Genomic DNA, 13,463 nt, shown 5'->3' on the forward strand with positions numbered 1-13,463 from the left:
ATATGTCCCTAGTTCTCTGAAAAGTTACCCCGGGTTGGCAGTGTCCCTTAACCAGTCCTCTAAAATTCAGCCCTTTTTCCTTTTGTAAGGTCCTCTGGGTGGTAAACTGCTATTACCAGACATAGAATACTATATGCGGGTATGAGGACACATGCCTGTAATCCCAGTGGCTGGGGAGGCTGAAGCAGGAAGATCAGGAGTTCAAAGCCAGCCTCAACAAGTTAGCAAGGCCCTAAGCATCTCAGAGAGATCCTCTCTCTAAATAAAATATAAAAAAGGGATAAGGATGTGGTTCACTGGTTAACCAACCCTGGGTTAAATCCTTGATACAAAAAAATTTTTTTTTAATTAAAAATACTGTATGACTTTTTCCATACTTGACCCTTATTATATTTGGAAACAGCCCCTTAAACTCTCCTTGGATTATCCCTATTTTGAATCTGTCATTTGTTTCCTGCTTGCAAATGGCAGAAATAAATTCCTAGACTATCTCCTCCTTTCTAGCCCCACCATAAGTTTCAAACCCAAGTCACTACTATTTTACCTAGCGTACTACAAATCTGCAAATCAGTTTTTCCACTTTCACTTCTAATTCTTTTTCCAATCTATCTACCCAGAAGACAAGACTCACCATTGTTAAAGTATAATTATACTATATGACTGGTTTTTTTAAAAAAGAGAGAGAGACACAGAATTTTTTTAATATTTATTTTTTAATTTTTCGGTGGACACAACATCTTTGTTTGTATGTGGTGCTGAGGATCGAACCCAGGCCGCATGCTACCGCTTGAGCCACATCCCCAGCCCACTATATGACTGTTTTAACTAGAAAATGCTCAAATGAGTACAAGGTTAAAAAAAAAAAAAAACTATTGCTATAGGCAATCAACAATCAGATAGAAAACGGAATTTGTTTAAGTTACAATACCATTTTTAAAATATCAAATAAAGAGCTGGGCATGGTGGTGCACATCTGCAGTTCCAGCTACTCAGAAAGCTGAGGCAGGAAGATCACCTGGGTTCAAGGCTGATCTGGGCAATGCAGTGACACCCTGCACCTTAAAAAAAAAAATGCATGCATCACAAATACAGTGCCTAATAAGGAAGAAAACAAAAATATACACAACGTGGCACCTATGAAGTTCAGCTCACATTAAATTATAATCAAACATGAGCAGGAAAAAAAATTTCAGAAACTGGTGAAGGAACTAAAATTCAAGGCCAACCTCAGCAATTTAGTGAGACCTTGTCTCAAAACACTTAAAGGGCTGGGGATGTGGCTCAGGGTTTGAGCACTGCTGTGATGAATCCCTGGAGAGGGAGAGGGAGAGGGAGAGAATATGAATATGAATCAATCTAAATGTTAGGGTCTCCAACTTTACATCAGTAAAAGGGGGATTAGTAATTGCCCACAGAAGACCGGAGATAAACGCTTACTTCGGAAATGCGATGCTTCACACACAACAGGTGCTAAATACACGTTCTGTGGCTTTAGTTTGAAAGACGCGGGCAGGTGGACTCCGGCAATTCCGACAGTCTCCCCACGGTCCCCCGGCCCTAAGCCCCGGATAGCCGGGGCGAAGGGTCGGTCTCCGGGGAACGCCTGGTCTAGGGCGCACGCGGAGGTGCGCTCAAGGTTCGAGGCCCCCAGGGCTCACCCAGACAAAATCGCCTCGACCTGCCGCGGGCCGGCTGAGCGTCCTGCCAACACCCAGGTGCGTGCGGCCGGAGCCAGGTGAAGGTCAGAGTTGGAGCCCCGAGGGGCCCGCCCAGGAGCCGCCTCGACTGCTCAAAGTCAGCGCGCCGGCCCGCGGCTGAGGTGCACGACCCAGTCGGCCATCCCGGGACCGCCTAGGGGTCGGCCTCTGGAGACTTCACCCGCGCGCGGACCAGTTCCCGCCGAGCGCCTCTGCTGCACCTCCGACGGAAAGTCGCGCCGAGGCCGGCTTCCCGGCCTCGCGGTTCTCACCTGCACCACGCAGCAGCCTGGGGCATCTTTCTGGGCGTCGGGTAGGAGGAGGTTCCGGGGTGTCAGGCCCGGGTGCAAGAAGTGGACCATGGTGACCCCCCGCCCGTGGGGCGTCGAAGAGAGAGCTATGTCGAGCTGGGGCCAGGATCCCGCGGGGGCCGGCGTCGGTCCGCGGTGGGCGACAGCGGGCAGCACCTACTACGCCCAACTTGCCAGGCCACAGGCGTTTTGAAACGCCTGGCGAGGCGGGGCGCAGGCGCTCCAGGAGGTCGTCCCGCCTCAGACCCCGCCCTCAGAACGGCCCTGCTCTGCCCCCACCCGCACCCAGCCTCCACCCTCCCAAGGCCCAACCGTCCTCTTCAAGGGCAACTTTACAGCTGCATTCACCCAACTCCTACGCACCCTTCAGAGGCCCGCCGCCCACAAACTCACACACTCGTAGTCCCAGTGATCCTGGAAGTTAAGGCTGGTGGATCACAAGGTCAGCCTCAGCAATTTAGCCAGGCCCTGAGTAACTTAATGACACCCGGTCTCAAAAGTTAAAAAAAAATAAATAAATAAATTTAAAGAGTTTATGGATGGGGGCTGGGGATGTGGCTCAAGCGGTAGCGCGCTCGCCTGGCATGCGTGCGGCCCGGGTTCGATCCTCAGCACCACATACCAACAAAGATGTTGTGTCCGCCGAGAACTAAAATAAATAAATTTTTTAAAAAAAAAAGATCTCTTAAAAAAAAAAAAGAAGAGTTTATGGATGTATCTCAGTGGTAAATCACCCCTGGGTTCGGTTCCCATTTAAAAAAAAAAAATCGTCCCTGGTAAGGATACAAAACAAATATCAAAAATCTAGGGGCGGGGGAACTATTGAACTTTCTTCTGACTTGAAAAGTATTGGGAAGATCCTTACATAATCCGCTCCAAGAAAGAAACCTAGTAGATTAAAATACTTTAGCTGATTTAAGGAAAAAAATATGTCCTGTGTTGGAATACTAACTCAGCCATCTATTAATTTGTGAACTTTGGTCAAGATTCTTTTTTGTACTGAAGCTTAACGTCCTTATTAGTAAAATAGGATGAGAATGCTTTTATCTCAAAAGGTTAATGTGAGGATTAAATAAAATAATGTATGTAAAAACACCACAATGCAAGTCCTTGATGAGTGGATTCAAATGTTAAAATTACTTTTCATGTAGAAATAACTTTGCAAAATGCTTTCCTTTAACGATTACTCCTCCCCTTTTAAAAAGTGGGCTATTTGGTGTCCTCCATTCCTAAAATTCAAACACCTCCTCCCCCATCCACAGTAACTTTTCTTTTACTGAAAAACCAAAAACTATCACAAGCTCTGATATGAGTACCAGAAAATGTTATACGATTATTGACTGTGGGTATTTTAATTAGTGTGTGTGTTAAATTAAAATCTGCAAGCATTATGTCCATGATGTAATGTGAACTGCGAAACTTAGATAAACTGCAGAATTTAAGATAGAATCTACACCAGGGCTTAGACCCCAGAGCTCACCCAGTTATCAGGTTAATTAGGACTTAAAAGCCCAGCCTTCGGGAGCCCGCGGGACTAACAAGACCCAGACAGGGAGGCGACATGACACTTCCGGTCCCTGTTGCCTACCCTGCACCAGACTCCTCAGGCTGGGATGGAGTTCTAGCGACCTGGACTTAAGACACATCAGAGGTGAGTGTCTTGGACCCTTGGGTGTAGACTCAGTTAGGACTTAGGGTGTGTGTCTGAAGTGTGATGAACATTAATAAAGTAGATTTGGTTGAATCTAACTGTGCCTCAGACTGATAAGGGGGAAGTATTCCTACCTGTAAACACTCTGCCTTCCCCTCCTTCCTCTTAAAAACTGTTTGTACTCTTAGCTAAGGCCAACCCATGGGCTTGTGCTCTAAATCCCATCACATCTGGCTTACTCCAAGACAACGTCCAGCAACAGAATTTGCATGCCATTTTATTAGCTTATTTTCCAAAAGAAGAAACGGATGGGTTTTTGGTTGGGGATTGGGTGTTCCCCCCCACCACCACCACCAATGCTGAGGAAACCCAACCCAGGTTACCAAAACTAGTGGCTACATCTTCAACCATTTTTATCTTTTTTTATTTTAAGAGAGGTCTCTGTAAATTGCCCAGGCTGGCCTTGAACTTGCCATCTTCCTGCCCCCCACCAAATAGCTGAGATCAGCACCACCACCCCCAGGGCCAAATTTAACAGAATTTTGAATACTGAGAAGACATACAGCCTATGTGTTATTTTTGTCTTCTCAAACAGATAGGATATTTTCCAAAGGAAAAGAGTCTGTGTTGCTCTCGGACCTTCAAGAAGTCTTTATCTCTTCATGGGCATCAATTGCTTCACTGTTGAAATAGAATAAGGTGCCAGATCTGAGACACTCCATCACTCTGCCATTCTCTGGATCCCTCCTTTCCCTCCTCTAATATGTTCAATGGGTTTTCTAGGAATATTTACTTTATCGTGTGTGTGTGTGTGTGTGTGTGTGTGTGTGTGTCTCTCTCTCTCTCTCTCTCTCTCTCTCTCTCTCTCTCTCTCCTAGTACTGGGGTCTGAACCCAGGGCTTTCTGTATGTGAGACAGGAACTCTACCACTGAATTATGCCCCCAACTCTTTTCATTTTATTTTGAAACTTAATCTTGCTAAATTGTTCAGGTTGTCTGGAACTTGCAGTCCTCCTGCCTGATCTCTCCTGCCTCAGCCTCCTGAGTAGTTGGGATTAAGTAGTGAACTTTTTTTTTTAAAGAATTTGCAGTTTATTCTGCTGTCATGTATAGCGAATTAGAATTTAAAAAAAAAAGAATTTGCAGCTTAATGACAAATAAAAGGAAAATTTAATAAAGTGTATGTGTATGTGTGTGTGTTGGGGATAAAGCCCAGGGGTACTTTTATCACTGAGCACTGAGTTTTTTTTATTTTTTGAGATAGGGTTTCGCTAAATTGCTGAGAGTCTAAATTACCAAAGCTAGCTTCAAATGTGTGATCCTCCTGCCTCAGCCTCCCTAGTAGCTAGAATTATAGGCATGTACTATCACACTGGGCTATTTATTGAAATTAATGAATTAAAAATTAAATATGGGGCTGGGGATGTGGCTCAAGCAGTAGCGCGCTCGCCTGGCATGCGCTTGGCCCGGGTTCGATCCTCAGCACCACATACCAACAAAGATGTTGTGTCCGCCGAGAACTAAAAAATAAATATTAAAAATTCTCTCTCTCTCTCTCTCTCCTCTCTCACTCTCTCTTTTTAAAAAAATCTCTTTCTAAAAATTAAATAAGACAAATTATATTTTAAAAAATAAAAGACTTGGACTGGGGTTGTGGATCAGTAGTAGGTAGAGCACTTGCCTAGCATGTGTGAGGCACTGGGTTCAATCCTCAGCACTACATTAAAAAAATAAAATATACTGTGTTTATGTATAAAAAATAAAATAAAGGTGCTCTTTCCATCTACAACTAAAAATATTTTTTTAAAAAATAAAAGACTAGCTATTAAGATTTGTGATGTGCAGTTGGGGGATTTAGTTCAGTGGCAGAGTGCTTGCCTAGCACATGCGATGCCCTGGGTTCTATCCTTGGCCCTGAAAAAAAAATTGTGATTTACCCACATCTATGTTTACTTCCTTTACTTCACCCATTCTAAGGACTAGTAGTAAAACTTTTATTATAGAAAGGCCTTTTCTAGGAAGAATATAAAGGAACAGGAACCACAGAAGAGTAGGATGGCAAGCCTTCTGCACAGGAGAGGTCCAGCCTGAACTTAGGAGGTTTCTCAGGAGGACTATTAATAAAATGTCTAGTATGAAAATTGTGTGTGCGCTCTCTCGTGATATCTATCTATCTCTCTCTCTCCCTCTCTCTCTCTCTCCTAGTACTGGGGATGGAACCCAGGCCTTTCTGTATGTGAGACAGGAACTCTACCACTGAATTATGCCCCCAACCCTTTTCATTTTATTTTGAAACTTAATCTTGTTAAATTGTTCAGGTTGTCTGGAACTTGCAGTCCTCCTGCATGATTTCTTCTGCCTCAGCCTCCTGAGTAGTTGGGATTAAGTAGTGAACTTTTTTTTTTTAAGAATTTGCAGTTTATTCTGCTGTCATGTATAGCGAATTAGAATTTTTAAAAAAAGAATTTGCAGCTTAATGACAAAAGGAAAATTTAATAAAGTGGTAATCATTGTATTGAGCGGCAATTGAGAATTGTTCAAGCAGGAGCCCAGCCCCTTTTTTTAAACTTTTTTTTGGGGGCTGGGGATGTGGCTCAGGCGGTAGCGCGGGATCCTCAGCACCACATACAAACAAAGATGTTGTGTCCGCCGAGAACTAAAAAATAAAAATAAATATTAAAAATTCTCTCTCACACTCTCTCTCCTCTCTCACACACTCTCTCCTCTCTCACTCTCTCTTAAAAAAAAAAAAACACATTTTCATTTAAAAAAAAAATTTTTTTTAAGTTTTTTTTTTTTTTTCCCCAGCACTGAGGATGGAATTCAGGGCCTCACATAGGAGCCACATCCCCAGCCCAAAGGTTTGTCATCTTTTTTTTTTTTTTTAAAGAGAGAGAGAGACGGAGAATTTTTTTTTTTAAAGAGAGAGAGAGAGAGAGAGAGAGAGAGAAGAGGAGAGAGAATTTTTAAATATTTATTCCTCGGTTTGTTTTCGGCGGACACAACATCTTTGTTGGTATGTGGTGCTGAGGATCGAACCCGGGCCGCACGCATGCCAGGCGAGCGCGCTACCGCTTGAGCCACATCCCCAGCCCGAGACGGAGAATTTTAATATTTATTTTTTAGTTATCAGTGGACACAACATCTTTGTCTGTATGTGGTGCTGAGGATCGAACCCGGGCCGCATGCATGCGAGGCGAGCACTCTACCTCTTGAGCCACATCCCCAGCCCTTTTAAAATTTTTTTTGAGACTGTCTCATTAAATTGTTTAGGACCTTGCTTAATTGCTGAGGCTGCCTTCCAACTTGTGATCCTCCTGTCTCAACCCTCAGTCACTGGGATTACAGGCATGTGCAAATTTTTTTTTCCATTTTTATCTTTTAGTTGTTTTTTTTTTTTTAAGGTGGACACAATATCTTTATTTCATTTTTATGTGGTGCTGAGAATCGAACCCAGTGCCTCACGCATGCTAGGCGAGTGCGCTACCACTTGAGCCATATCCCCAGCCCTTGCAAATTATACCAAGGAAAATTCCTGATTGTTGAACCACACTGCAAAGAAAAGACTACCAACTCCAATTTTAAATCAAATTAAAGCAAGCTTGTATTTGTGTGCACTGGAGCTGGCCAGGACTGTCTCTCCCAAAAACCCCAGGCTAGAGATCAATACCCCAGCTCTCTGGGAACAAGGTTTTATATTTTATAGCACAAAAAGTTGCAAAGGGGGGTGTCTTGAGAACTTAGCGCTAACAGGATTTTGACAAGCATAATACAAAGGCAGATAGTAGATTAATGATCTACATGGCATGATATTTCAAGGTAGGGAGTAAATTCAGATCCCAACATCAGAATTTATGAGGTGTCGCTAACTAAGGTTTTAGAAAGTGTTGTTATCTAGTCAGGGAAAGCCAGGCATGGGTGAGTTCAAGGCATGGGTGAGTTCAAGGCACAGTCAGGTTCCACCATGTGACCAGCGCACTGGTTTCATTAAAGAGGTTCTTGGCATAAAAGTTAGCTAGCGAGATTGAAATAAAACACACAGACTCAGTTACCTTTTTCTATGACCAGGTCCCAGACAGCTCTCCCTCTGAACTCCTATCTCGAACCACCCGGTAGGGCAGCAAGGATTACTCAGGGCTAGCAGGAGAGGGAGCATGCCAGGGAGTAGCCTTTTTTGGGGAACAAGAAATTCAGGGGAGAATTCCATCCAATGAAGGTTGAGGGTGGCTGCACTCCAAGGTCAGGGTCAGTGATTGGCCCCCCGGGGTCAGTGGTCAGTCACACCCCCCACATGGACAGGCTCTAGCACCAGGAGAGGGTCGGAAAAGCTCCACAGTTTAGCCAGAGCGCCTCAGACCCAAACTGGGAGTTGCCCAGTCAAGTGTGAGAATGGCTCCCCACAGTCAGGAATTCCAAACAAGTTTAGAAATCGCAGTAATTTATAGTAAAACAGAAATTAACTTTTCATGACTTTTTGACAAGATGGCTCCCAATCTTAAGATGGAATTCCCCCCTTGTCTTATGTGTCCCTTTCAAATCTTTGATAGGGTGGAGGAAGAGCTCTGAAGGAATTTTAATCCCTCAGGGGACAGTCTCCAACTTTCCAGACTTACCTAAAATTGGCCTCCTTGATCTGACCTGACTCGATTTACCTATCTACACTGTCTGTCCATCTAATTCTGGTTTTATTTCCCCCTTTCTAATTTTAGGAACTTTCTACTACTGTAAGGAAAAGGAGTAATGACCACCTGGCTGCTTCGCCAGAAGGGGCAAGAAGTTTGTAGTTCCCTTTTAGAAGTCAGGTTGGATTGAAGTTAGGTTGGATTGAAAATCTGGTTGGGGAAGAACACGTTGTAAAGTCCTCTGGGGATAGGTTCTTCTAAAAGAGAGAAACAAAAAACATGAGTATTGAACAAATATTGCAGCTTCTGGAACATGTCAATGAATATCATAAAGACAACAGAAGTTAATATTGTCTCACCAGGAGATGTGAAGACTGAGAAGCTGTTCTCATAATAAAGCCAGAGTGGACAAGGCCTTTATATAGGAATGTAAATCTTTAACATCTTTAAAGTTGGGGTTGGGGATGTGGCTCAAGCGGTAGCGTGCCCATGCCTGGCATGCTTCCTCAGCACCACATACAAACAAAGATGTTGTGTCCACCGAGAACTAAAAAATAAATATTAAAAATTCTCTCTCTCTTTCTCTCTCTCTCTCCTCTATCTTAAAAAAAAATCTTTAAAGTTATCAGGAATATAAACACAACATTTAACTTTTAATGTTGCAGGTGTCCATCCCCATGAGATGTTGCTAAGCTACTCAATGTCATCTGATCTTGTAAAATTTTACTGGTTATGTCCTCTGTGTCTAGTAGAGAACCCTTTATTTCTGTTACTTAGGGTTATATAATTATGTTAGCAAATATTAATCCTACCTGTGTCAGAGGTTAGGAAGATCTATACAGCTTAAACTGACCAAAACTTCTGACTTGGCAGTTTCACTTGATAGAAGAGATATTGTGTCCACCTAAAACTTAAGAATAAATATTGGGCTGGGGATATGGCTCAAGCGGTAGCACGCTCACCTGGCACGTGCGGGGCACTGGGTTCGATCCTCAGCACCATATAGAAATAAAAGATGTTGTGTCCACCGAAAACAGAAAAATACATATTAAAAAATTCTCTTTCTTTCCCCCCTCCCTCCTCTCTCTCTCTTAAAAAAATAAATATTAAAAAAAAGATTATATATTTTGTCTTCATTGCCTAAGGTTCTGTCTTCCAAGTAGTCTAGTCTGTTGGTGATGCTTTTTATTGAATTTTTAATTTGGTTTATTGTTTCCTTCATTTCAAGGATTTCTGCTTTGTTATTGTTTTTTTTTCTTCAGAATCTTTGCCTCATTTTTGAAGTGATCTTTCACTTCCTGTGTTTTCTCTTTGATTTCATTTCTTATACTGTCCTTTACTTCACAGATCAGTTTAACTATGCACATTCTAAATTCCTTCTCTGACACTTCTTCGCCTGTGGTGTCAATGGATTCTGTTATTGGAGTATCTTGGTTTGTTCGAGGCAATTTGTTCCCTTGCTTTTTCATGTTGTTTTTGTATCTACCCATCTAACAGTGTGGATCTCAGGCAGTAGAACTTTTACCCTGTGGACTTAGTATCCCTGAAGTTTTTCAATACCTCACTGTTTAGGGGCAGACAAATAATAACAACCACCTATGCAAACAATATACAGCATTAAACCAAACAGTTCCTACTATGATGTCTACAATGTTAATTATCACAATAAACAGAAATAATATGATTAGTTATTGCCTACAAAAAAAAACAGCAGGTTTGAAAAAGGGTTTATAATTTCAAAAGGTGGACAGGGATAGACCATAAATGATATAGTATGTGATGATTATGAAGTAAAAGGAAAGAAGAAGTAAAAAAAACAGTGAAATAACAATAGAGGTTGACTATTAGCAGAATAAAGGAGATTTTTACTTTATAAATAAAGTAAAAATTTTAAAAATAAGATAACAGAAAACAAAACTAAAATATACTAATCAAACATTCTGATGAACCCAGTCTAATTCTCTTTTTATTTATTTTTTTTAAAGAGGAGAGAGAGAGAGAGAGAATTTTTTAATATTTATTTTTTAGTTCTCGGCGGACACAACATCTTTGTTGGTATGTGGTGCTGAGGATCAAACCCGGGCCGCACGCATGCCAGGCGAGCGTGCTACCGCTTGAGCCACATCCCCAGCCCTAAGCCACATCCCCAGCCCCTAATTCTCTCTTAAGATCAGGAACCATCTTGTCAAAAGTTATAAAAGATTTATTTCTGTTTTCTGTACAATACTAGGATTTCTATTTGGCTATAAAACTCTGCTCAAGCTGGAGTACTGTCTTCCATCCCACAGATTTCAGGAGAGACAGTACCAGCTAGTCGGAATTACAAACTTGCTTTAATTTGATGTAAAATTGGAGTCAGTGGTCTTTTCTTTGCATCATGATTTAACAATTTTAGTTCACAAAAAAACTAATCCATGAAAAATAACTGGCTTCAAAAATGCTAGAAATGAGAGGAAAAAATGAGAATGTATAAATTACCATGTACCATTAAGGTCACAATTAAATAGAAAAAGAACAAAAAAATTTTGATGAAAAGTTAAAAGAATTCTTTCCGTTGGAGTTCAAAATATTCTCAGCTGGGCTCCAGGCTCTTTGCCAAATGCCAATTGGTCTGAAGATTTTTTAAAAAGTGTACCTCCAGTGCCCAGTATTTGCTGGTTCACACTGGATCTCCCCTGGGTTCCACTTATGTGATGGGGGACCCAATTTTTAATCCCCTACTTCATCTTCGGACCCCACATTTCCTGGTCTTGGGTTCAGTCTCCAATCTGCTCCCACCCTTCTGAGTTCCCGGCCAGATGTGTCTCTCCCAGGGAGTCCTGCAAGCAATCAGATTGGATGGGGAGAGGTAGAGCTCAGTGGCTTTCCACAACCAGTTGTCCCCTGTGTAAACCTCTTTCTGTTTGATTCTCTCCGGGTCACTTAAGCACACTCTGTCGTCGTGCAGTGTGTGTTTACTGGGCCTGTATTTTGGCCCACACTCAGGTTTGCCAGGAATCAGCCCCCTCAGCTACCAGCCCAGCAAAATAGTTCCTTCCTTTGTTCTCTGCACACTGCTAGAGAGATGGCAGCTTCTTTCCTGCATATAGATATTGTGCAGTGTGTTTTTCAGGTTTATCAGACAATGTCCTTGATCTCTAACTGCTCCAGACCCAGACACTCCTCAGGCCTCCTAAATATATGGGTTCCTTTTCCCCCTTATCCCTCCATTATGCTCAGGGAGGGACTTCTCTGGCTGTGCTTCTGGCCCAGCCAAGGCAGTTGCTGTGCCACTAAGGATTTCCTCCTTTATTTATTTATTTAAACTTTTTATTTTTTTTTAGCTGCAAATGGACATAATACATTTATCTAATATTTATTAAATAAAAATAAATATTTATGTGGTGCTGAGGATTGAACCCAGTGCCTCACATGCTAGGCAAGCGCGCTGCCACTGAGCCACAACCCCAGCCCTCTTCCTTCTTTTATTATATTCAACCTCCTGAGTCCTCAGTCTGCTTTGAATGTCTAGTTTTAAATTCCAGTAAAGTCCCCCCATTTTTTTTTGTTTGTTTTTGTTCACCCATCTTGCTGAGAAGCTGCCTGCTTTCTTGGTTTCACTCCACAGAACAGCCAGGAAAATGACCTCCTCTACTCCACCATCTTGAAAACCTCCTCCACCTTTTTAAAAAATTTTTGAGACAAGATCTGCCTAAATTGCTTGGGACCTCGCTAAGTTGCTGAGGCTGTCCTTGAACTTGCAATCCTCCTGCCTCAGCCGCCCAAGTGATTACAATTAAAAGTGTGCCCCACTAAGCCCAGCTTGTTTGGTTAAATATAGCCATAGATACAGGGGCAATGGCTCTCAATTGTAATCCCGGCTTCTTGAGAGGCTGAAGCAGAAGGATTCCAAGTTTGAGGTCAGCCTGGATAATTTAGTGAGACTTCTATCTCAAGACAAATAATTTTTAAAAGGGTTGGGAAATATAGCTCAGTGGTAGAGTGCCCTTGGGCTCAACCCCCAATACTGCAAAACAAAACAACAACAAAAAAACCCAGAACAATAAGCTCTACAATCACCCTAACAAATCTAATCTCATTTTTTATTAGTGAAGTAGTAGCTTCTGTAGTGACTTTTTAAATTTTTTTTTTTTTGGTAGTTGTAGATGGACAGAATGCCTTTATTTATTTTTATGTGTTCCTGAGGATTGAACCTAGTGTCTCACGCATGCTAGGCAAGCTCTCTATCACTGAGCTATAGCCCCAGCCCCTCTGTAGTGACTTTTTTTTTTATTAACGATTGTATGTACGTACAGAATCTAAATAGTAATGCTGCTCTATAATGTCATTCTTGAGGACAATCTCCTTGGTACGTTATTCTTTCCTGTAGCATTCATTTGACGCTTAATCACATTCTGTCAGAGATCTAAGAAATATCAGGTTATCCTGTTATAAAATGGTGGGGTGGGATCCACTGTATAGGAAATGAGAATTGGAGTTGCTACAATTGTAAAGGTAAAATTTCTAAGCTGATTCTAAGCTGCAAAAGTCTGAGTTAAAGTGTAAAAGACTAGGGCATTGTAAAGCTTCTAGATTGCAAGGCCTGGGCTAAAAAGTAAACAATTCCCCTGCTATCCCCGGAACCTGTAATGTCTGTAAAGTTGTTAGGACAATGCGGGAGCTGCTCAGTAAATATCTCCATTGATTCCCTGGTTGTTTAATAGCTAAGGGCTCCAGGTAACATGGCACGTAGGCATCCAGGCCCCAGAACCAATCAGTTTGAATGTGTACCCCACTTAGAAGTGACCAATCACCCCTGCCCAAACTGTTCCTGCCAATGAATGGACTAATCATGTATCAGAATTGTTGTTCAATTTCCCCGCACCTCATGATGATTTGTTCTGATGTATGCAAAGCCCCCCACCCTCTCCAAAAAGTATACTTAAGCTCTGCTTGACCTCTGCTCTGGGCTCTGGGCTGCTCTCCCTTCTTGAGTGAGCACAGAGTCCCAACGCGTTGGAACGGATCCCTAATAAAAATCCCCCTTGCCATTGCATGAAGCTAGTCTCCTGTGGTCTTTCCTTCTCCGACGTTTCGCCGGACCCTTACACAATCAATGTTCTATGACTTAGGCAAATCGATTTACCTAAGACTTAACTATAAATGAAGGTTCTGAAACAAAAATCACAAATACTTTGTGTTT

General features: G+C 42.2%; 2 protein-coding genes across 2 annotated transcripts in view; one reads left to right on the forward strand and one right to left on the reverse strand.

Moving 5' to 3' along the window:
* The window catches only part of ZYG11A (zyg-11 family member A, cell cycle regulator), a gene marked incomplete at its 3' end in the record, with an annotated part of 48,739 nt that extends 46,260 nt beyond the window's left edge, over positions 1-2,479 (reverse strand). Inside the window, exon 1 of the mRNA XM_081305706.1 lies at positions 1,970-2,479. Within this exon, the coding sequence (XP_081161832.1) occupies positions 1,970-2,059 (90 nt within the window). The 5' untranslated portion in view covers positions 2,060-2,479. The remainder of the gene's footprint in view (positions 1-1,969) is intronic.
* The window catches only part of ECHDC2 (enoyl-CoA hydratase domain containing 2), an 88,762-nt gene that overhangs the window by 63,637 nt on the left and 11,662 nt on the right, over positions 1-13,463 (forward strand). The gene's annotated exons all lie outside the window — the stretch shown is intronic.

Source organism: Spermophilus citellus (assembly GCF_964194105.1).
Source record: "Spermophilus citellus genome assembly, chromosome: 9".
Classification (NCBI taxonomy): domain Eukaryota; kingdom Metazoa; phylum Chordata; class Mammalia; order Rodentia; family Sciuridae; genus Spermophilus; species Spermophilus citellus.